General features: G+C 41.7%; 1 protein-coding gene across 5 annotated transcripts; it reads left to right on the top strand.

Moving 5' to 3' along the window:
* The first annotated feature begins 844 nt into the window (after positions 1-844).
* On the top strand, positions 845-22,304 carry LOC306914662 (RING finger protein 175-like). 5 transcript variants are annotated; one of them, XR_013788725.1, is made up of 13 exons: positions 845-963; positions 1,502-1,539; positions 2,122-2,263; positions 3,735-3,889; positions 4,079-4,186; positions 5,304-5,424; positions 6,231-6,364; positions 7,617-7,718; positions 8,858-9,021; positions 17,249-17,349; positions 17,588-17,723; positions 19,117-19,305; positions 22,166-22,304. XR_013788725.1 is itself a non-coding variant. In XM_079491809.1 (10 exons), exons 1-9 carry the CDS (start codon positions 928-930, stop codon positions 8,976-8,978), a joined length of 957 nt encoding a protein of 318 aa, XP_079347935.1. In that variant the 5' UTR covers positions 845-927; the 3' UTR covers positions 8,979-9,021; positions 17,249-17,370. The 5 variants fall into 5 exon arrangements, 2 of the variants coding, with proteins under 2 accessions (XP_079347935.1, XP_079347934.1); XR_013788727.1 differs by lacking the exon at positions 22,166-22,304 and having other exon boundaries at positions 19,117-19,572; XR_013788726.1 differs by lacking the exons at positions 17,249-17,349; positions 22,166-22,304 and having other exon boundaries at positions 19,117-19,572.
* Positions 22,305-23,537: the final 1,233 nt, after the last annotated feature.

Genomic DNA, 23,537 nt, shown 5'->3' with positions numbered 1-23,537 from the left:
TATCCAAATCTACAAAATAGATTATAAAATTATTATTTGGCCTATGAAGAACAACTTTGGGCATACAATAAAATGTCAATATTAATAGATCTCGGCTATTTAGTATTTTAGTTATTGTATTTGAGCATTTTGTAATAAGTAATATATTGCTCTTGCTCAGACGGTAATATGTAACGATTTTATTATTTTAAAATGAAGGTAATAAAATATGTAATCTGTTAAAAAATAATAGTAACTTGCTCAATACTGGTACATGCCTACTATGGTACATGTCACTGCTTCTCAAAGTGGGGGGACCCCCATGGGGTCCTTGAAGTGGGTTCAAGGGGGTCCCCAACTCCCCATGCAGTCAAAGTAAGCACCATGCAGAATCATTTTAAACACTTTATCCATGTAGGCTATAGCCTATATATATGCTGAAAAATTCTGAATTATTTTTTAAATATATTGAAAATGTCTGGAAAGGATTTGATTCATATATTTTTTCCCCACACAGAAGCTCTATTCTGGGGGTCCCTGGCACAGAATATTTTCAGATGTGGGTCTGCATGCAAATATCAATTTGGGGGTCCCTAGCTTGAAAAAGTTTGAGAACCACTGGTGCATTGGTTGGAAAACGCACACTGTCAGAGTTACATTAACACTGATTATTTTACTTTACAGTGTAGAGATTGGGGTCCCAGAGGCCAGAGATCAAAAACATACAGTAGGCATACTCATAGGCATGACCCCAAATGTTTCGGCAACACTGCAGCAGGTGGCGGTATGCACCTGAAAGCAGTGGTTGCAGCCCGCCATTAAATCAAAAGAAGAAGAAATAGAAGCAAAAGAAGAAGAAGAATGAAAGTCCCTTTCGGCTCCCGTCGTCCTGTGCAAACGCGGCGCTGTTAGCCGAACAGGCTAGCTGTTGTTAGCCGATAAACAGCCATGGCAGCAGGTGACAGTGTGCAAGTACAACCACAGGTAGGTGGCAGTTATTATCCGGTTCGTTACCATTACATGGCGACATATTGTATGGAATTGTAAAGTTGTATTGCTCATCATAATAAGGTAACAGATATGACAGCTGATATGGGATTGAATTGTCAGGAAGGAAAGCCTTAACTATAGTTGACGTGTTGCTGTTAAAGCTGTCAGATGACGTTTCCACTGTTTACGTGCCACAGTTTAATCCACAGATTTGCCCGGTTTAAATCCTGTACAGTTCAATACCTTGTATTGAACTGTACTTTCCTGTGCTTTTTTTTTCCTGCAAACTGTTCATAAAATATTCAATCAATCATGTCTGCCCCAACGCTAAACTCTTTATTTATGTTTGTCCTCTCTCTCTCTCTTTCTCTCCTCTCTCTCCTCTCTCTCTCTCTCTCTCTCTCTCTCATATATTCCCTTCTCGCCCACTATGCCTTTATTCTTGTTCAATACCTATATATCAATCCATCTATATCTCGTTCTATCTCTACACCCTCTCTCTCTCTCTCTCTTTTCTTCTTTCTCTCTGTAGGACGATCTCCTGAAAATGACACACAGGGAGAGCTGGAAGTAAGTTTGAGAGAGAGAGAGTGACAGTGTGTGTGTGTGTGTGTGCGGGGGTCTCATGCTCCCTGTCCTGCCCTCTTGAGTCCCTGCAGCAGTGTTGATTTCGTCGACTAATACTCTTGACAAAAAATGTTCGACTACTTTTTTTCACTGACAAACTAAATGAAAACTGAGCTATGATGACTGAGACTAAATATATTGGCAATTTCGTCAACAAATAAAAACTAGACAAATGTTAGGAAGGGACTATAGTGGACAACATGAGATCCAGATGCTGATAATAGAAGATCTGCAGCAAGCTCACAACGCGTCGCAGTGCTTGTAGATCGGCAATTTTCAGCAAGTGTAAAATCAGTCATTACGACGGCATCAAGGCCCACCAAAATACATTTTAGTCGACTAAATCAACTGTAGATTTAGTCGACTAAAATCTCATGATATTTAGTCGACTAAACGTAGACTAAAACACTAAAGCATTCCAGGTGACTAGAATGTGACTAAAAACTAGATAAACTATTCAAGAGACTGTGACTAAAACGAAAAATAATAATAATTTTGCTGTCAAAATCAACACTTGCCTTGCAGGGTCAGCCATGAGCGCCTCCACGTCAAGCACCGCGGTCACGAGGCCATGCACGCCGAGATGATCATGATCCTCATCGCCACGCTGGTGGTTGCCCAGCTCGTCCTGGTGCAGTGGAAACAGCGCCACCACCGCTCCTACAACGTGAGTATAGCCTTGGATCCATAACCATAGCAGATCATTAAATTGCAGTGGACTATATTAACAATACTCTGTCTTATTTATATTGGGATTTGAGGCAGCTCGCTCCCGTGTCAGTCTGTGTCGCTTGCGTCTGTCTTATGCAGCGCTGCTAGTCTCATGCTGCTCGTCTCATGCTGCTCGTCTCATGCTGCTCGTCGAGTCGTCGGTGTGCACGACATGCGCATTTTCAATGCAAAAACTCCTCTAGTCCCCAAACCGTCCTGAATTAGATATTGTATCGTCCCAAATAGATATTTTATAGGCCCCGGGAATCTCGAGCCCTGCATAGAAGTAGAGTAGAAGTAAAGGTACTGAAAATTGGTAGTAGTAAAACAAAGTACAAATACCTCAAAAGCGTGAATTTACTTGGTTACTTTTCACCACTGGGTCTAGAGCAGATCACACGGGCCAGTTTGGAACGAATACCAGGCTTTCCTCCGAGGTGGAAAGTCTGGTGACGCGAGGTTACAATGTGATAGGCTGGAAACCAGATGTATCTGCCAAAAAAAAAACAATCCCTGAGGAGATTGGTCTGGCACTCCTCAGTTTGAATTACATGTCACTCACCCCAGAGTTGTGGGTGACCAATCAGAGCCCAGTATTCAAAGTGAGACTTATTTTCTGTGACGTTGGAATCTGTTTGTAACCACCGCTTGGAAATGAATCTTCCACACCAAAGTTCCGGGCTAATATCTGCACAGTGATAGTAGTCTGGCCTGACAGGCGAACAATGTGATTAAGCAAGGACAGGTGGGAGGAAGCCGTTAAACACATTAACCCTGTTCTGGGGGCGAACATTCGGCAAAGCAGTTGACTTAACACGCTTCCTTCCATTTCCGTAGATCTGCGTCAATTAATAAATACCACGCTTGGCGCCAATAACGTAGCTCTACGGCTAGCTCTTGCTAGCTGATGTTCTCAACAACACTGGAGTGCGCCATCTTGAATTGCGCACGCATCTGCGCCCACTCTTATCTGTTTCTTTCAATCGCCTTTATCTCCAATTACTTGTCCCAGATGGCATTTCTGGCCAAAATGAGGTTTATTCCACAGCCCATAGCCAATGCAGTGATGGTCGCGATGGCGCTTTCTCGCCGCCGATCGCGGGACCAGAAGTGGATGCGACAATACACAGTAGTAGTAACATTTGTATCATCCGGTCGGAGGTTTTGGTTCTTCAAAATAAGAGTTGAACGGGATTAAGTATAGTAGGTACTGTAATCGGGTAATTGCAACAACCACCGAACATTCCACGATTCTGCCAGGGCATGGGCCATGAATTTGCTCAATATTGACTTATGTCATATCCAAACAGTGTTATCTAAGTGATTAATAATAACTACTACCCACAAATGGGTTTTAACAGGACCTCCATCTTTATTCAATTCTCCCATGTACAAACTGTGTGTGTGCACGCGTTCTCTCCATCCAGCTGGTGACTCTACTCCAGATGTGGGTGGTTCCTCTGTACTTCACCATCAAGCTGTACTGGTGGAGGTTTCTGTCCATGTGGGGTGTGTTCTCCGTTATTACCAGCTACGTCATCTTCAGAGCCACGCGCAGGCCGCTGTCCGGCCGCACGCCCCGGTACAGTACCACCATGTGCTCACATGCTGTCATAATTACAAGTTTAAGCAGATGATTCGGACAGAGGCCGATTCTAAACAAAATTCTTCTAAATCTTAAAAGATCTGATTTGTTAAAATGATTTGGTTAACTATGTCGTCGTTGGTACGTACGTTCATGTGTGTGTGTGTGTGTGTGTGTGTGTTTCAGGATGGTGTATAAGTGGTTCCTATTGATCTATAAGCTGAGCTATGCGGTGGGGGTTCTGGGCTACCTGGCCATCATGTTCACCATGTTTGGCTTCAACGTCTTCTTCAGGTGAGGACAGACACGGTCTCCGGTTGCACGACGCCTCATGCATTTCAAGTGTAGGCCGGAGGAAAGTGGAGAGCCAAGATGGAGGACTTTCTGTTCGCCGTCGCATTGTTCTCCCAAACAAAATGTGCAGTAATAAACGGTATCTATTTTTACATTTGAGAGATTTCCATGCCCACATTGTTGTCGACACATTTTTGTCCACACAGAGGAATGTGTACCGTGTAATAAAGTTTATTTCTCTTCAGAAGCGTTAATATTATAACTGTGACGCAGCATAACATCAGAAGTGAGCCCAGAACATCCGCGAAAAAAGGGTTTAAAGACGGCACTGAAACAGGAAGTGGATGGCGGGCAAATCCCAAACGATTGGCTATGGCTTCGCCCGATCATGTGACATGCACGATTGCACGTCCATGCATTGCAATGCATGTTGAGTTACAGGTGCATGATGGGAAGCTGAGTATTTAGTGTAACACCAATGTCATGTTTTTTATGCTTGGCGTTAGATGTATGAACTTCTAGTTTATTTCCACGTTTTTCTCCGCCAAGGTACTGGGGCTCCTTGCGTGTGTGCTTTGCTTCCTTCAGGCCGTGTTGCCATGTCTGCTTATTATAAGCAACCTTTGACTTGTCTTTTCTGTAAAGTCACTTGCAAATAAATTATTGCATTGCTGGTTGATGTTTTTTTGGGCTTGATTCTAAAGTGTATAGTAGTTGCTTATTTGGGCTTGCTTCCACATTTATTCACATCAAGGAACCCCAGATTAATATGTAATTGTCCACAGACATCCATCTGAACATATTTTGTGCCTTTTATAAAAAATATGTTTTAAAAATATTCAAATTATTTCGATTTATTCTCAATGTGTTTTTAAATAACGGATGTACAACCTCACAATGTGTCACTGTGAGCTTGTAGATCAGCTATTTTCATTTGTGCTTGTTTTCATAGACCTGGCCACTTGTTCCTCTTGCAAAACTGGCAACACAGCAAGAGAAAAAGGAACTTATGCACACAAACGCAATGCACTATGGGCTGTAAGAAAAAGGTGAATATAATCTCTCTCGCTCCTCTCTCTCTCTCTTTCTTGTATTCTCTCTCTCTCTCATATCTCAGGATCAAAGCAGAGGATTCTATGGATGTTGGAGTGATCATGCTGTTCTATGGTCTGTATTATGGAGTGATGGGGAGAGACTTTGCGGAGATCTGCTCAGACTACATGGCTTCCACAATCGGGGTAAAATCAAACGAGTCTCGAATCACAAAGTTATCAGTATGTGCGTACTGTACATATGGACGGGTGCATAAGAGAATCTCTGAGTGTGCACGAGTACGCATGTACAGTATGTGTGTACGTATATGCATATCTGCATGTATGTCTTTGTGAGAGGTTCTGTGTGTCCGCAAGCACATGCAGAGGGCTCTGACTTATCTATTTTAAATTAATGTTAAATTATTCATATCCAGGTCTTTGATTGATTGATGAAGAAATGTCAACGGTACAGAGTACGGTCAAACACACCAAAAAACGTCCTTGCGGTCTTGTTTCTATTCAGCTCCTGGGTATTTAATTCATAATCATGACATGAAAAACAACACAATTCAAATCGTAAAAAGTAAAAAATAATAATAAAACAACTTTATAGTTTGGGGGGGAAAATGAAGGGGGTCATTATAAGGAGGTGTGGGGTAGTCACTTGACTAAGGGGTCAATGAACACAAAGCATCTAATGCTTAATTTATACACTACCAGGCCTTTTTTCCGTGAGTGAATTATAATTGTGAGTCAAATTGGTGCTTGCTTCATTGTTGACATAATCGATGTGCTGACTGGGGGGGGGGGGGGGGGCTGCACGTCCTGGTTGCCTAGGATCTATTCTTCTGGTATTTCGCGTATTTGACTGGCCTCACGATCCCGCCTAGTGTAACAGTAGGGATTGTGTTAATCTTTCATGCAGCGAACGTGCCTTTCTGCCAGTTTTCCTAGCTTTTGGATTTGAATCAGATTTGATGGGAGAACTTGGTGTTGGTATTTTCTTGCAGTACTACAACGTGGGAGGCATGCCCAGCAGAAGCCTGTCGGACGATATCTGTGCGGTGTGCGGTCAGCGGATTCTGGTGGACGTCGATGAAGAGGGAATCCTCGAGGACACCTACCAGCTCTCCTGCAACCACATGTATCCTCTTTACTAGGGGTGGAAAATAAAATCAATGCATGGATTACACAAGAACGGGAGGTGATCCGAGCACTCAAAAAAGTTAAAGACCATAGGGAAATGAAAAATACAGGCATTTTATTTTGAAGTTTCACTCTGAAACTGGAAAGAAAGCTGTGTGTTTTTGAACAAATCACAACGTCGCATCCCTCCAGGTTATGGAACGTAGCTCCACTGCATGTGTGCGACACGTGCGTTGAGATTGTTTACATGTCACAGAGACATGTAAACAAAAAAGCAGCAAGTAAGTTAATCTGTTATTTTGGATTATTATAAAGCACTTTGTTTATTAGTCCCATAGTGAGGAGGAATCGAGATACATTGAATCAGAATCAAATCATCAGGTACCTAGAGCATTTACGCCCCTACTCTTTAACCAGTGTGTAGTAGGAGATATAGCTTCCCACAATCATGAAATTCTTGTAAATATATTGAAATGAGTTCAGAAATCAGTTTTCCAGGCCTGGGAAAAGTTTTGGAATTAAGTCAAACACTTAAAGAAACATTTGTTAAAAATGTGTTTGAACCCTTTTTGACATCATGACACAAGTTAACACACTGATCCTAAGCCATGTTTAGGACCTGTGTAGTGTGATTATGGGGTCGATGTAGTACCTGGTCTAACCACCAGATGTCCTCCTTACATTTCAGTTCTCTGGCCTACTGGCAGAGTGCACATTGGTCCTATGGTTTGTGAGATTATCTCTGTACACAAAAATAGACAATCTATTCCCTTTTATAGACTGCTAGACACCCGCAGTGCCACCCCGTAAAAAAGACCACATGCCGCCTAAGCCAATGGGAGTTTGACCCAATACTCTGACCTCACCCTAACCCTAACCTCCCACGGGGCAGCACACCTAAACCTAACCTTAACCCTCTCCCAACCCTTAACGCACCCCTCACCAACCTTATGTCTAACCAATGACTACTCTAAACTAAGTATGCACCCCATGATTGCCTGCCTCCTAAGCTATGACACACACACCGCGGAAGGTCTGATTTCAACCAACACCCATATACACACACCGCAGCAGAGCGCGGCTAATGTTATGACCTAACTGGAGAGCAGGAAAGATGCACAAGGGAGACAGCGTTTGTTTCACCTGACAAATATGACTCTAATATTTCTTGTTTCATTGTAATATTCTCAGTGACCATATTTGTTTCACAGTGGTTGTCATGCCTTAACCTTTGCCCCCCCGGCCCTCAGATTCCATGAGTTCTGTATCCGTGGTTGGTGCATTGTGGGTAAGAAGCAGACGTGTCCCTACTGCAACGAGAAGGTTGACTTGAAGAGGATGATGAACAACCCGTATCCTTTTCATTCAACATTTAGCATCGGCTCATGTCATGAATGCAGGTTTAACCCATAAGACCTGAGGCCGATTCTACAAATACCTTCTAAAACGAATATTTTTGATTTTATATATAAATATATATATATATATTTATATATAAATAAAATAAAAACCCTTAAAGTCTTTTTTTAAAAGTTTTTTTTTTTTTTTTAATCATGTTGCTATTATATTGTTGGGTGGAAAAAACCTTTATGCACAAAACTGTTTGTGTTGTATTTTAAAAATGATCTACCAATCTACGGTGATAGCCGATTAAATGGTAAATGGTGCATTTATATAGCGCCTTTATCCAAGGCGCTTTACAATGATTGTGCATTACATTCACACACACATTCATACACCGATGGCGGCAGAAACCATGCAAGGCACCAACCATCGGGAGCAATTGGGGATTCAGCGTCTTGCTCAAGGACACTTCGACACTAACTCTGGGGGAGCCCATGATCGAACCTTCGGTTCTCAAACGGCCGATCCTACAAGCGCATAGCGGCGTTGTGTACTTGTAGATCTACTATTTTCACTACTTTTGTTCAACACTCTTCTGTGATGAAGAAAGACTTTCATTTAAAATTTGGAGATGCAAGGTTTCTGCCCGACAGTGACGGTACAATGTCTCCGTACACGGACAAATGTGTCCTTGGCCAGACTTGTCCTTGTCCATGGCAAATTCTAGATTTTGTTTTTACATATCATTATCATGTTCTTATTTTGATCACAAGACCCCCATTACTGAATGTCAGCCTCCTGGTTCTCTTCAGAATATGTACGCCAGACCGTTGAGTGATTTCCAGCGAGCGCTGCAAAACGCCGCTACTCAATGTTTTGCTATCCCATTAAGCCCATTAACACCATTTTTGCTAAGGTCTTTTATATCAAAACCGTGGGGTAGAGTTCTTGACGGGTCCAAAAAAATGGTTCGAAATCCGAAATTAATCTGTCCTCTCCTTCTGCAATGTACTTGATTTGCGCATGCGCACTGCCTTCACTTTTTGCGGCTCCAAAAGAATGGCTCGTATCTCCTAATCTAGGGAACTCTCCATGGTTTTGACGAAAGGATTATTCTAAGTGTTCTCCTTAATGCATTCCCCTCCAGTTGGGAGAAGACACATGTTCTGTATGGACAGCTGCTGGACTGGCTCAGATACCTGGTTGCCTGGCAACCCATCATCATAGGAATCGTCCATGGAATCAACTTCTCCCTGGGCCTAGAATAGAGCCCTGCAGAACACCCCTGAACACGCGGAACCCCATGACAAGGTTTGACAGGAAAATGTTGGCCCTATAGCGCTACCAGGTGTCGATGCTGCATTTGTTTTTAGTTTTTTCTTTTGCATACATTGAGGATTTACAAGCTATGTCTGGGAAGAATACCTTAATGGTGTACACGGGATGGTGCCAATATATTTTTAAACGGATCTGCTTTGTAAAATGGTGATGCAAGTTCCAAGAGTACGTAAAAAGAGGACATGGCGGTTGCCCATGTTCATTTGGGTAGTTCGTCCGACACTTAAAATATATCTTGAAAGCTACTAGCTGGGTTTCCATGGAATTTGTTGTGCACCTTGCCTCTGGTGTGGGCCTAGTTTGGCCAAAAATACAACTTTACACATTGTTATGTAATAGGCAGAATGCAGGATAAACCATACTGATTGTGTTAATCTGATGGCCTTCCCTACAGCACCTTATACACTGGTTATGCCGTATTCCCAAGCAGCTAGTGATGAAGGGTTAGTGCTAAATGATCAGGTTTTTTTTCGTGGACTAAATGCTGCGTTAAAGCTACAAAGCGAACAGGCCGTGGTCAGCTACACTGTCACAGAGACATGATTATGAATCCCACTTCAGCTCTAGGATAGACCCGTCTGATTGGCTCCCGTGCAGGCATGGATTTGCTGAGGTTAGGTTTAGGCTAGGTTTAGGCTAGGTTTAGGTATAGCTTTTCTAAGGTTAGTGTTAGGTTTAGGCATAGTTTTACTGAGGTTAGGTTTAGGGTTAGCTTTTCTGAGGTTACTGATAGTTTTACTGAGGTTAGTTAGGTTTAGGCATGAAAAAACAAACAAGAACTATCAATCACAGCGACTACTGGCCAATCACAGCGGCGTTTACCTAGAGCTGTGGTGGGGTCCATAACGCATCGCAGTGTTGCTCAACATCCTTGTTTGACGTCGTCAAGCGTGCGTCCGTGTGGCGCCGACAAGTGAGAACATTATTAAGGCTTGGGTTAAAAAGAACAAGGGAATTGCAGATGAAAAAAGTCATATTTCTTTCCCCATTACAAGCAGCAATTGTGTGCAGACTGAAAGAAGGCTTGTGTAAAGGGTGAAACTTATGATTAAGTGTGACATTGGAGTGCTGATTTTTTTTTGTTGCCTTTTTTATTTATTTATTTTAGTTCTTGTGGGCAACTGGGCATCTTTAAGTCGTCGGGTTGTAGCCTGTGGCTTTGTTGCCACTAACGTGAACACAGCATAATGATGATGGAAATGTATGTCGGTTCAAACAAACTTTGTTCTGGCTGGCTGTGATGAGCAGCATTGCCTCTGGGGAGCGCTTAGCAGGGCTTTTACCTTTTAGACTCTAAAGGGCCACCTACACCTAGAATAATAACTATGAGGACAATGACGTGAACATCGACGCTGATAAACAATACCGCTCTGTAAATAGTTTGTACCAGAGCCATAGAGTAAGACAGAGTTACGACAACTCCGTTCACTTTATGGGGCCAGTCCAATGGCCCCATACAACATAAACATTACAGAGACTTTAGTTGTCACTATACAATACTTTAAAACAGTTGTTTAAAAACACATGCCTAAAATAACTCTTATTTGCGCCGCCCTCGTTGAAAACAATGTATTTCAAACTCCAGCTGGTCACCGTCCAGGTTGCATGAACAGTGCTCGAGTGCTCAGTTTCTTCCCCCTCAATGTCGTAACTGTGTCTTACTCTATGACGGATGGGTTTTGATTGGCTGTCGGTGTTTCCAATTGTATGTCAAATGTTAGCATTGACCACTCTTGTTGACCTTATAGTTGGTGGCTCTGCCATCCACTTGAGTTGAATTGATATTTGCATGACATATTTTATCCTTTAGGGTTTTGTTTTGCAAATCATATCATATTTATTGCTATCAGGTTTTTTTTTAAATATCATTTGAAGACCATGTTATGTAAGTGTGTTTACAAACTAGAATTGGCTAAAAACAATTCTTCACATGCCATTTAATATATTTAATTTTATTTACATATTTGATTTTGTTCATAGAAGAAAAAAATCTGGACATAAAAGATGTTTTTTGTAACTTGTTTTAATAGTTTACACTTTTGTCATTGACACTCCACATGTTTTCATCTGACTTTATGAAAAAGCCTTGTTATTCACTCCAGGGTATCGCACATGTGCGTATATGTGCAATTGTGTTAAAAGTTACACAACTACATAAATTCATAGTTTGCTTTCTGAAGAGCTTTGTTAAGCTTTAGCATTATTTTGGTTTCGTGACAGTATTAATGAGGGAAATAGAATGTAGCACAAGCTGGGACCTGCACATGCTATGGCCATTAGTGTTTATACGGTTATCCCACAATGTGTTTTCTATTTCCTCATCATTTAATGCATTAGTTTTGTCAGCTACTTGACTGACAATACAACCAGTCTTTTTGCTTTCATTTCCTCAATATTTCAATGATGACACAATGCTTGACGTTTTGTGCAGGAAATATCTCTCTTACAAGTTGCAGTGTGCAATTCACAAATGACAGAACAGACCAACCAGATATTTGTTGAATTGATTGTGAACATTCAAAATGTCTTGGACTTAATGGTTTTGCAACAAAGAAATGTGTCGAACGGTCCATCACATTTATCCTTTGATTCATAGGGTTGAAATTGGGAATGCACAAATTGTTAATGATATCTTCTATCTTTTTTTTTTTTAAGACTATTTTTTTTTGTTTAAATTTTAAGCTGAAACAATATTGTGTGTGATTGAAGGCTGCATATTCTTTTTTTGTAAGATATTTTTGGGGGCTTTCTGCCTTTATTGATTGACATATTGCTCTCCGCTGCAAAACCTGTTACTCGGGAGCTCAGTGAAAAGCACAAGCAAAGGAAAGCTTTGCCCAGGTTGCTAATTGCGCACCAATCGTGTACTGTACTTCTCCTTTGAGCATTGTTTACTACCAATAGGCCTATCTCACAGCCCGTTTTTCACGCCCACTTCCGGTAAATAGTGGTGACTTTAACATGAGCATTTACACGTTTTTTTCTCTGGAGAATCTAAGTACATTTTCTAATGTAAAAATGTGACAGACCAATATTATTATGAAGCAAACAATATGGTAAATCAGCTCGAACAGATAGAACAAACCTTACCTTGAGAAAACAAAAGTTGTAGACTTCTTAAATTACCTCTGTTAACATGAAGCGTCTATGGAGTGACGTCACGCTATCGCCACTAACCCCGAAAGGGGGCGTATTAAGGGGGGCGGGGAAATTCTGTGAGATAGGCTTATTGTTTTATGGGAAATATTTTTTATTTAAAGTCTTATAGGTTTTTACAGTAAAACTGCTGTTGACACAAGACATCTTTTAAAGCAACAAAGATGGTTGGGATACTCTTAAGCCTGATTTTTACTTCTATCTAGTCAGAATGTTCCCTATTAGACACCCAATCACACAGTCTGTTATGGACTATTAAAAAAAAGTCTTATTTTGCCTCATAGCTGATGTGTTGACAATTTGAGCCCCATTTGCCTTGCTTTAAAATGTCTCTTGTGTTGTGTTTATGATTATACAGAGGAGTCACCATGCAAATATGTCTTGGGACAGTTTGTGAGTCCTTAAAGTTTGTCAAACTCGGCTGTCAAATATAATTTAATTGTTTTTTTTTGTTTTTTTTTCAACAACAAATTAATTGCAATAAGTAAGTGTGGATGATAAATGGAAAAACGTAAACCACATATCAATAAGGCAATGTTTCCACTGTCGATTGTCTTAGGTTCTCTCACATCGTTAGTTTAGCCTCTTGTTCCAAACTGGCATCTAAAGCACTCCAATCAAATAAAATAAAAAAAACCTTTATTATTGCTGGGGATAGTAGTTACCGGTACTAGTTTCTCACAAAAATAGTAAACTCACACAAACCGCAAAAGACAGGGAAGTTTAACAATGACCTTCTGGCAAGATGAAACTCCTTCATGATACATTGGTACACCTGGTATAGAGTCTGGTTCTTGCTGGTTCGGAGCACAGTGGACAGTGGAAGAGAACTCTCTAAGTGCCAAATTCTGGCAGACCACAGTAACCTGCCATTTTGCTGTACTAGTGGAGGCTGCTGCTGGTATACCGTCTTCATATTTGAATAAATATTGTACAAAAGTCAACCAGTCAGTGTGGTTGTATTTTCAAACATGTCAGTTGTCTCGTTCCTTCCTCTTCTCTCTTCCCCATGTTGTCCGATCTCTCCATACACCTGTTCATGTCTTACATTATGGATGGGCTACTTTGATGATGGGGAGGGCCACTATATATTTACACACTCGGAAATCCGAAGTTTTTACTTTTTACTGTAAATTAATACTTTGTCATTCTGTCACACAAAAGTAGAAAACATCTACAAGCTCAATATGCGTTTTGAGCTTTTTTTTTATTGTTATCCTGAAAAGTAACAATTTAATTTCAAATGCATTTAATTATACTTCCAATATTGGATATAAAAAAGACTACATTTTTCATTAAAGGGTTAGTTCAGATTTTTGGACTTAAACCTGTAGGAAATCATTGCCATATAGTGGTTGCAAAATAATTAATTCATTGCCTGAGTGTAGTTCTGGTCATTTGGTGGGACACACTCGCATGCCTAAAATAGCTCTTATTTGCGCTGCCCTCGTTGGAACAATGTATTTCAAACTCTAGCTTGTCACTCTCCAGGCAGCATGAACGGCGCTCGAGTGCTCAGTTTTCTGCCCCCTCAATGTCGTAACTCTGTCTTACTCTATGGCTCTGGGTCCTTTAACCACTTAAACCCCAGCATCTGGAAAATGCCCGGTAACCGGAATGCTCGCCTTAAAACACGTTCACTCTTTTTATTCCGACGACCTCACGCCAAATGCTCAACGGGGTGGTTCTTGTATTCTTGTAATTTTTAAATGTTTTAAATTACGCTTATAGGCATAGTTTTGCTGAGGTTAAGTTTACTAATAATATGTTTTAACATTTGCAGAGCCATAGAGTAAGACAGGGTAAGGGTTACGATATTGAGGGGGGCAGAAAACAGCCCAGTCACGTGCGGTTCAAGTAACTCGTTTAAACTTCCCGTTCAGGCCTTTGTCACTATTCGCCAATATAAGTATGTAGAAGAGCCACCATTGGACTGGCCCCATGAAGTGAACGGAGTTGTCGTAACTCTATGGCTCCCATTTTAATGTGTGCAGCAAAAACTAAATATGCACTGATGACAACATATAAGCACGTTCTAAACAAATATATGAACCATGTTTTATGGCCATTTTATGGAGTGGCGTGATTTTTTTTCCTCCCCTAAAACATCATCATAAAGTACATTGATTATACTATAGGAGAAAGCTTTTTTTTCAAAAACGTTTACAGAAAGTGTTAAAATGTTTTTTTTATGTAGCCACACCCACCAGTTCATTAAGTATGACAGTTCATCACCACTAACCAGGCGAAAAAGGCAAAGGCTTTCAGGAAGAAACCAAAAATACACACAGGGAAGACATATTTCAATATTCTAACCACACTTGGGGGTCTATTCGAGTAATGTTAACTCCATCATACTATAAATGCGCCACGTCTCTGCGTGCGTACGTGCGTGTGTGTGTGTGTGTGTGCGGTTGTAATGCACGTAACTCGCGAACCGTTTGACCCACCGACTTCAAATTCGACACACGCGTTCCACACCCCCACAGGGAGTGCAGTGCACGGTATCGAGTCGGTCGGACCCACGCTTCTCCAGAACCACCACAAAAGGCTCTTCTCAGGCTCTGCCAGTGGGCCTAATGAGCCAAAGTCCCCTCACCTGTGCAATTTCCAGCCTTTGCCTTTATTGATTGCCATGGCCACCCCACACCTGCAAATTGATTACTTAACCACTCCACTTTTCACAGTCAGTTTGCGCTCTCCAGACACAGGCAGACCGGCAGATACAGTGATCTCCATGTGGGACACAGACAGATAGTTAAAACGGGTGCTATGACAAGTTGACAATGAGTATTAATATTATTAGATTCCCAAGTTGCATCGTTCTCAAGTAGGCCGATGGGCACGTACAGGTCTAGTACACATACAAAACAGAAAAAGTATCAAAATCACGGCACTTTAAATATTATCTTTTCCCATAGGCTATAGGGTGTGTGACAAATCCGCTGTAGTGTGACCAGTCGTGGAAAGTAACTAAGTACATTTACTTAAGTACTGTACTTAAGTCCAAGTTTGAGGTATTTGCACTTTACTTGAGTATTTCCAATTTCCAATAATTTTACTTCTACTCCACTACATCTATCGACTCTATATACATTTGTCATTTGAAAATAGCCGATCTACAAGCTCACAATGCATCGCGACGATTGAGAGCTTGTATTTTCAAAAGTTTTTTTGTTGACATTTTATACACTAGACCTGTATGTGCCCGTCGCAATCGGCCACCGGCCTACTTTTGACTATAGAGTTCAATGGGGAGACCCAAAACTCCATTGCTGTACTTCAATATATTTTGATGATACATATTTTTTATGGAATATTTTACATTGGGCAAAATATACCCGTGTTTAGTGATGGTGTAACAAAAAAATATGTTTAGTGTTCTAGGGTTGAGCAAATCAATTGCAAAACTTTTTCCACCACTGAGTGTGACAACATGAACATCATAGTGGTTATGTTGTTGTCATCGTGCTGGGCAGAGAGTGGATGTTCTTTGCGCAAAGGAAGGGCTTCTTGTTGTTGCATGCTAGGTCGTTCCATTCCAATGACACTGAACAGGACGACAGACAGTTATTATTAATGGGACTGTGCACACTTATTATTAATGGCATTGTGAGTGCGTGTGTGTGCACGCACTCACACGCTCGTGCATGTGCTTACCTCCAACATTCATTTCCAGACAGGCTTCACTATTACTCATGTTCACTCCCCGGCGAAAGTTCTCATAGTCGAACCTGCTCCCATCGCTCCACAGCCAGAATCCATTCTACACACACACACACACACACGCACATATATACACCAGTAAGACGCCTGAGGGTGAGAAGCGGCGAAGTCGTGTGATGCATCCGCCTCGTTGACGGCATGGGGGGTCAGATCAACATGGAATGAATCCTGTACTGGCCATATAAGGAGCATGTCTTGAGTGTACAGGGCTTGATGAGGCCAGATCAACATATGGAATGTCAGAACAGGTCAGCTCCATACAGTATATGGAGATGGTGGTAGCGGGGACATTCTCTTGAGCTTACAGGGTTTGATATCCATCCCTGATGATGTCACGATGACCTGGGCACCATATATGGTGACTTTATGAGCATGTTTTCTTAAGTCTCGATCTAAAGAGTTCTCCTTTATTTGTATACAGTGAGCGAGTCTTTTTCCGTCAGCTCTCTTGATTCTAGGCTTAAAATAATTGATATCAATATTTTTGTAAATCTCTATATGGGAAAAATGAATTTGAAAAAAATATATCTTTCAGTGGAACCAGAAATCCACGCCCACTGCTATGCCCTGCTCAGAGAGTAGCGACACACTTTGATCTCGCCGCAAAGTGGGTGCCTATGGGCTATAGTTCCAAACATTGCTCCTATAGCTGGAACTATCCCATTGAGATAGAATGAGCACTTCCGCATTCCATTGTTAACAATGGGACTCAACGCTATAGTGTCGCCACTCTCTTACTATATTACTCTGGCCCTGCTATAGTACCTAGCCTGATTATCAGGCTGAACTAAGCTGCAGTCCACTCAGAGTAGGTGGGGTCTATCCTGGCATCATATCATGTTATGATATAGTCAGTGGTGGAAAGTAACTAAGTACATTGTACTTAAGTACAATTTTGAGGTACTTTTACTGGAGTATTTTAGTTATAAGTTACTTTGTAGATTTTGATTATTATTACAAAACATCCAGTAACCACTTTAGCCATTTGAAAATAGTAGATCTACAAGCAATGTGCCGCATTGCGATGCATTGTGAGCTTGTAGATCTGCTATTTTCAAAATATCTTTATACCTTTGAAAACTTGAAACGGGACATTCTGCACAATGAGCATTTTTATGCCAATACTTTTGTACTTTTGTTACTTTTACATTTTGAATTCCGGATCAAGTACATTTTGAATTCCAGACTTTTACTTGTAACGGAGTAGTTCTATATTGCAGTATTGATACTTTTTTTAAAAACTTAAGTAAAACAATTGAGTCCTTTTTTTTCCACCACTGGTTATAGTACCTGTATTGCATCCGTTCCTCCTATCCAGGTGCGAGGGAAGTCATGGCTGTCTCCTCTGGTCAGAGTCTGCAGGAAATGATTATCCTCCGCGCTGTGGACCGACGCCAGCGTGGCCCCATCAAACAAACAGTACGCCTGGCAGAGAGAGAGAGGCAGGCAGGCAGGCAGGCAGACAGTATACGTATATTAGGGCTATAGAAATGTTGCTATACCATATAACATGTTATATAGCAGTAGTAGTAGTAGTAGTTTGGTAGTATAGTATACATATACAGTAATCCATTTCTGCCCCCCCCCCCCCCCCCCCCCCCCCCCACCCCCCCCCCTCTCTCTCTCTCTCTCTCTCTCTCCATTCTACGCACCTCAGCTTCCAGCCAGGTCTTCAGGGTGCTGATGAAGATGAAGCAGCGCATGCCGAAGCGAGACCAGCCAGGCGCACAGAAGTCATTCTCTCTGTATCCCTCTGAGCCGGAAGCTGAGGAAGAGGATGGATGGATGGATGGGTGAGTGACTGCCTGGGAGGCCCGGTGGGTGGGTGACTGGGTAACTGGGTGGGTGGGTGGGTGACTGACTGACTGGGTGGGTGACTGACTGGGTGACTGACTGGGTGGGTGGGTGAGTGACTGACTGGGTGGGTGGGTGGGTGGGTGACTGACTGACTGGGTGACTGACTGGGTGGGTGGGTGACTGACTGGGTGGGTGGGTGGTGACTGACTTGGGTGAATACCGTATTGTGACTCTGATTATAAGATGACCCCCATTTTTCAAGACTCATTTGTGGAAAAAGAACATTGGATGTCATATAGTCTAGGCCCCGATTATAATACGACCCGGATATTTCCATTGAAAAAAAAAACGTAGTCTTATATTAAGGCCAATAGGGTATATTGATAGATCAGTGGTTCTCCAAGTGGGGCCCAGGGACCCTCAGCCAGGCCCCTTTTCCACCGAGATAGAATCGGTTGGGTTATTTTTCCCCAGCCTAATATTGAACCAGTTCAGAGTGTTTCCATTGAAAATGAATTGGTTCAGAACCCTACAAGTTGGTTCGGAACTGGAACAAAAAAAACTACTTTTTTACTTGCCCTGAACTGTGAACCAAAGTGGGCGTGTCACTATTAAAAAATCATTATTAAAAAAAGAAAATAAATGGTGAAACTTTATCTGCCTTTGACCATTGAATTTCGAACCTGGAGCACGTTTTGTCCCAACGCGAACCTTTGGTGGAATCTAGAATCCAGGAATCTAGAACAGAACCAGTTCTAGAGGTTATTTTGGTGGAAAAGGGGCCTCAGTGTTCAATGGGGAGACCCAAAACTCCATGCTGTATTGATGTTGGTACCATAGGAGATAACAGTGATCAAAATAACAATTCTTCTACATTCTCTAATTGTGTAGACTTCTTGTAAATTAAGTAATATCAATTAAGTTCAACAATAATTTAACTCTTGAGAGCGTAAAATGAAACCAAATGGACCCTTATGGGTCCATTTGGTTTAATTTTACGCTCTCAAGCGTTAAAGATCTAATAAGGGTCCATTTGGTTACCAACTCTCCATCATTTAGCTGGGGACCACTGATTGAAATTGAAAACCACTGTTTGACACCAGGACTACCTTTTTTGCAGATCCTCGGTTTCGATGGGCGCTGATGGGACGCTTGTTTTAGGGCGCCGGCTACTGCTAGTAGGGTGGGGTTATATAACCTATGCCTAAACCTAACCCTAACCTCACAAAAACTATGCCTAAACCTAACCCTAAACCTAACCTCAGTAAAACTATATGCCTAAACCTAACCCTATAACCTGTGAAACAAGCGCCCCCCCCAGCGACCATTGACTCCCAGGCTCAGCAAAAAAAAGACTCTCCCGTTTGACACCACTGGAACTCACTGCAGTCCACAGGTAGAGATCCAGGCGGCGTCCTCGTAGCAGGGATCTCCGCTCCGGTGAGGACGTTCACACACCAGCAGTAGCCCGAGGAGGCCCAGCACTGCTGCGGCAGGAAGTTCCCGTCCGGGCTGCACTGCGGGACGTATGCTCCCACCACTGCTCTCCCCACCCTCTCCTCCCCCACCTGCGCAGTGGTGGGACAACGTACTCACATCACTAACTTAATTAAGTAAAAGTATCAATACTGTAATGTAGAAGTGCTCTGTTACAAGTCAAAGTCTGCTATTCAAAATGTATCTGAGTAAAAGTACAAAAGTATTGGTATCAAAATGTAATGAGAGCATACCAAAAGTAAAATCATCATGCGGAATGTCCTGTTTCAAAATTTCAAATGTATAAAAATCTTTTGGAAATGCAATCAAATAAACCTCTTGTAGATCGGCTATTTTCAAATGGCTGTACATGTAGAGCTGAAGTGACAAATCTATGTTTTGTAATAATAATCAAAATCTACAATCTACAAAAGTCTACAAAGTAACGTGAAGTTTAACTAAATGTAAAAGTACAATACTTCCCCCTGAGATGTATAGTGGAGTAGAAGTAAAAGTATTGGAATTTGGAAATACTCAAATAAAGTAAAAATACCTCCAAATTGTACTTCATTACAGTACTTAAATAAATGTACTTAGTTACTTTACACCACTGCACCTGTGTGACGACCGAACAGCGTGACTGAGACAGCCCCTGAGACAGCCCCTCGCGACCGGCGCCGTCAATGTCCATGTGCGTGATGTTCGTGGAGTTCAAGGGCATGCCGCTGACCGCGAAGGACTGGCAGAGGACGAGGAAGAGGAGGAGGAGGAGCGATGGGAGCGGCGGCCGTACGACACTGAGGGTGTCTGGAGGATGGAGAGAGAGAGAGAGACATATCACCAGTGTTTATTTCGTCAACCGTCCTAAACTATGGCGGAAAATGTTCGTCGACTACCTTTTTTCACTGATTAAAAATTAAGACTAAATATTTTTACAATTATTATGTCAACAAATAAAAACTAGATGTTTAGGGAGGGAATAGTGGACAAGAGATCCAGCTGCGACGCACTGTGAGCTTGTAGATCTTCAATTTTCAGCATACGATGCCATCAAGGCGTCGTATGCTGAAAGTAAACTTTGGAAAGTAAACTTTGGCAGTCGACAAGACATCAAACAGGGAAAAAAACTAAACTATTTTGTAAATTAAATACAAAATATCTACATAGAAATGACATGGTTGTAATCAATTAAGCTTCATTTATTGTCAAAAAATAAAAGCTCACAACCGTTATAAGCTTGTCGATCTTAGACCTTTTTTGAAACAAAGGAAAACGATATTATCACAATATCAATATTCGCGTATTTCGACAAAAACATTTTAAATTGATTTTGTCCATATCCTTCAGTATACTAACAACTTTAATTTAAAGCTGCACTATTTAACTTTTCTTCTTTTTAACTTTCTTGCACAAGTGCTGAATGTTTCATCATTGAGCTCATGAAGCCTGCCCTGCTCGGGGATACAATTATTGAATCTTGACCTTCAGTCCGGGTCCGATCCTGTGTCTAGGTGAGACATGACCTTTGACACAATCTAAATGTCTCAATAGAATTGCAGGCGGCAGACATATAAAACCATCCCAATTGCATAAGTTATATTGTATTTACATACGGTAGGCTACTCTGTACCATACAGATTGGACAAAATTACATTTTATTCGTCAAAAAGTTGTGCCGCTTTAGGATAACTTGAATTAAACATAGACACTCACTTTTTGAAGAGCATAATATTGGTCCTGAGCGTATCTTTGACATTGGTCCAAAGTGATGTTCTGCGTCTGTGTGTGTCTCATGTCCAGCCAGGCTGTTCTGCGTCCTTGCTACATATGGCCGTCCCAGCCTTTATTAAAGTAGAAGCCAAATGAAACTTTAATCTTCCGACAGGCCCGGCAGCATCACCTTACTTCCCCAAGGCTTCAGTTTGATTGAGTGGGTCAGTTCCATATTTCTGTTAATAACACAACCCCCAAAACAATATCCGCTCTCGTATGATTCCTATTGTGTGTCTTGTCTTGTCTAATACAATAGCACTTATCCTCCTGTGGTCTTGTGTGGATTATATATCTATTGTGTGGTTGTCACCATGATACTGTTGAGCAAGGAAAGTCATTGTAGACGCACACGTAGACAATCCCGTTGATATCAAATGATACAGCTTTTCTGTAGTAGACACAACATATAGGTTTCAGTGTCTAGATATTCGCTCTATTCCCAGAATCAGTCCATCTGAGCAGGGGAAAGACCCGCCACCTCTTATTTCCCAACGTCCCACTGGTCATTAACTGCAAAACATTTGTGGCAGATCACTTTGCTGTCTAACTGATTAGGTTTGTCTTTATTGTTGCAGTATGGGCTTTTGGTTCCCTGCTGTGCAGCCCATCCTCTGCCCACCCATTAGTAGGTTGATTAGTAATAATATTTAGGCTGCACAGCTCTTACCAGCAGCAGCTGTCTGTCTCTAGTAGCCTGTGGGGCTGCAGCAGTGCCACAGCCATGTGCACAACTGGTGGTGGTTGTTGCTGCACGCAGCCTCAACGTTACTTCCTCCTTATGGAGTGGTGTGTTCCAGTGATACGTTTCTTAATGCATGGCCAGTGAACGACAACACTGCTGTTTTTCTGCAGCTTATGCTGTGCCAACCATTTGAAAAGAACATATTCTGTCTACTACACTCCTTCCCATCCTGTCCCATCCACGGCAAGGTCTCCCATGAGATGGAAGGGAGGCTTGCTATCTGACTGAGACTGAGAGAGAGAGCAGACTAATACTATGATATGTGGTCTTATTATTGTTTTCTGTCTTGTGAATTATTTTGAGTTTCTTCTGTTTTAGTTGGTAGTTTTGTGAGGCCACCAGGCACTATGTCCATAACAGACTACAAGCCACTGTTGTAGGCTAAACTATGTCCTTTGAATGTAGTCTACTATGACTCCCTAACTGCTGTTCTGTTCCCTCTTACAGGACTGGTGCTGGGGAGCCCTGTTTGGGACCAGGTGACGTGACAGCCCATGGCAGTGGTGGTAACCCCCTTTCTGTTGTGTTTGCTTTGATTTGTGGGGGTGCCCTCTACTCTTGCCCTTAGCACTGGTTCCTATAGGCCCAGTATGGTTATTGGTTAATTGGTTTTAATACTTTTATCCTGAATGCATTACTCTTTTAACGATGATGATGATAATGATGTAACTTTTAATAAAACCCCTTTGTACTTTGTTATACCCATTTCTGCCTTTATTATAACTTTAAGTGTACAACAAACCTGTTTGTTGTACAGGTGGTTTATTAGTATTTGGAGTATTTATTAAAACAATTTCCTAGGGCGCTATCCCTACTAGGTGGCGTAGTTGGCTATACTATATATTAGACAGCAGCATTGTTGTGTCAGGACTCAGAACCTGTTTTCAATCTTCTCAGAGCACTAAAATGTCACTCAGCCTCGCCCTCTGCAAACAGGTAATCTCTCAAGACAGATTTAGTAGCCAGCAGCAAATTGACGAGACGTTCTATCTAGAGCCGACATATCGGCGTGGCACTCACAACATATTGTGAGCTTCAATGTAGAACGGCTATTATTATTATTATTTTTAAACAAATCGAAAGTGTTTCAAATTGATTAGAACTGATTTTGCACTTTTTGCCAAAATATTGGTCAAACCATCGCTAATCGGTGGGCCATTCAAGGCTATCTCAGCGCTGTTGGGGTGGGGTGGGATGGTGCATATCTACGCCTTTGATCTGGAATGTTTGCAATCCTCCCAGTAGACATGACAGGTCGGTGTTGAAATGGGACGGCACTTCATTAACTTGACGATGGTTCCCAGAGGTTTGTCTCTGCTTCACCTTCCCTGTGAGCTGACATTGTTTTCTGTTTCCTGGTGTTATCAGGTACCGAAACACAATGATGTGCATTTCTTTCCTTGACCGTCGTCCAAGTATCTGCAACAAAAGGCAGACTCAGAATGTCTTTATCCCTTCAATGTCTTTATTCCTGATTCCAGACGTTACTTTACACCCTCAGTTTTGTCTCAAATCTAGGTTGCATCTTTCATGATGCTGGACACACCCAGGCCCTTGGCAGAGCAAGACATTCTAGGGTTTAAGCCCTTTATTGTTTCCAGAGCAGCGCCCGTATAGGAATTTCACGAGACGTGAGAAGATTTGGTCAAAGTTGAACTTCTATTGTGTTTACAGAGGAATCAGTATTTTATCAGTCTCTGTAACTTAACCAGTAAGTTAAGTAACTTAAGTTAACCAGTAACTTAAGTTAACTTTCCTAAAGGGCGACGTCACAGGTCTGGGAATGTCTATATAAATTATGGACTTTTCTTTTTTTTTA

The sequence above is a fragment of the Electrona antarctica genome, assembly GCF_951216825.1.
Source record: "Electrona antarctica genome assembly, chromosome: 21".
Taxonomy (NCBI): domain Eukaryota; kingdom Metazoa; phylum Chordata; class Actinopteri; order Myctophiformes; family Myctophidae; genus Electrona; species Electrona antarctica.
The sequence above is the reverse complement of the archived record's forward strand: the minus strand, read 5'-3'. Positions and strand labels throughout refer to the sequence as shown.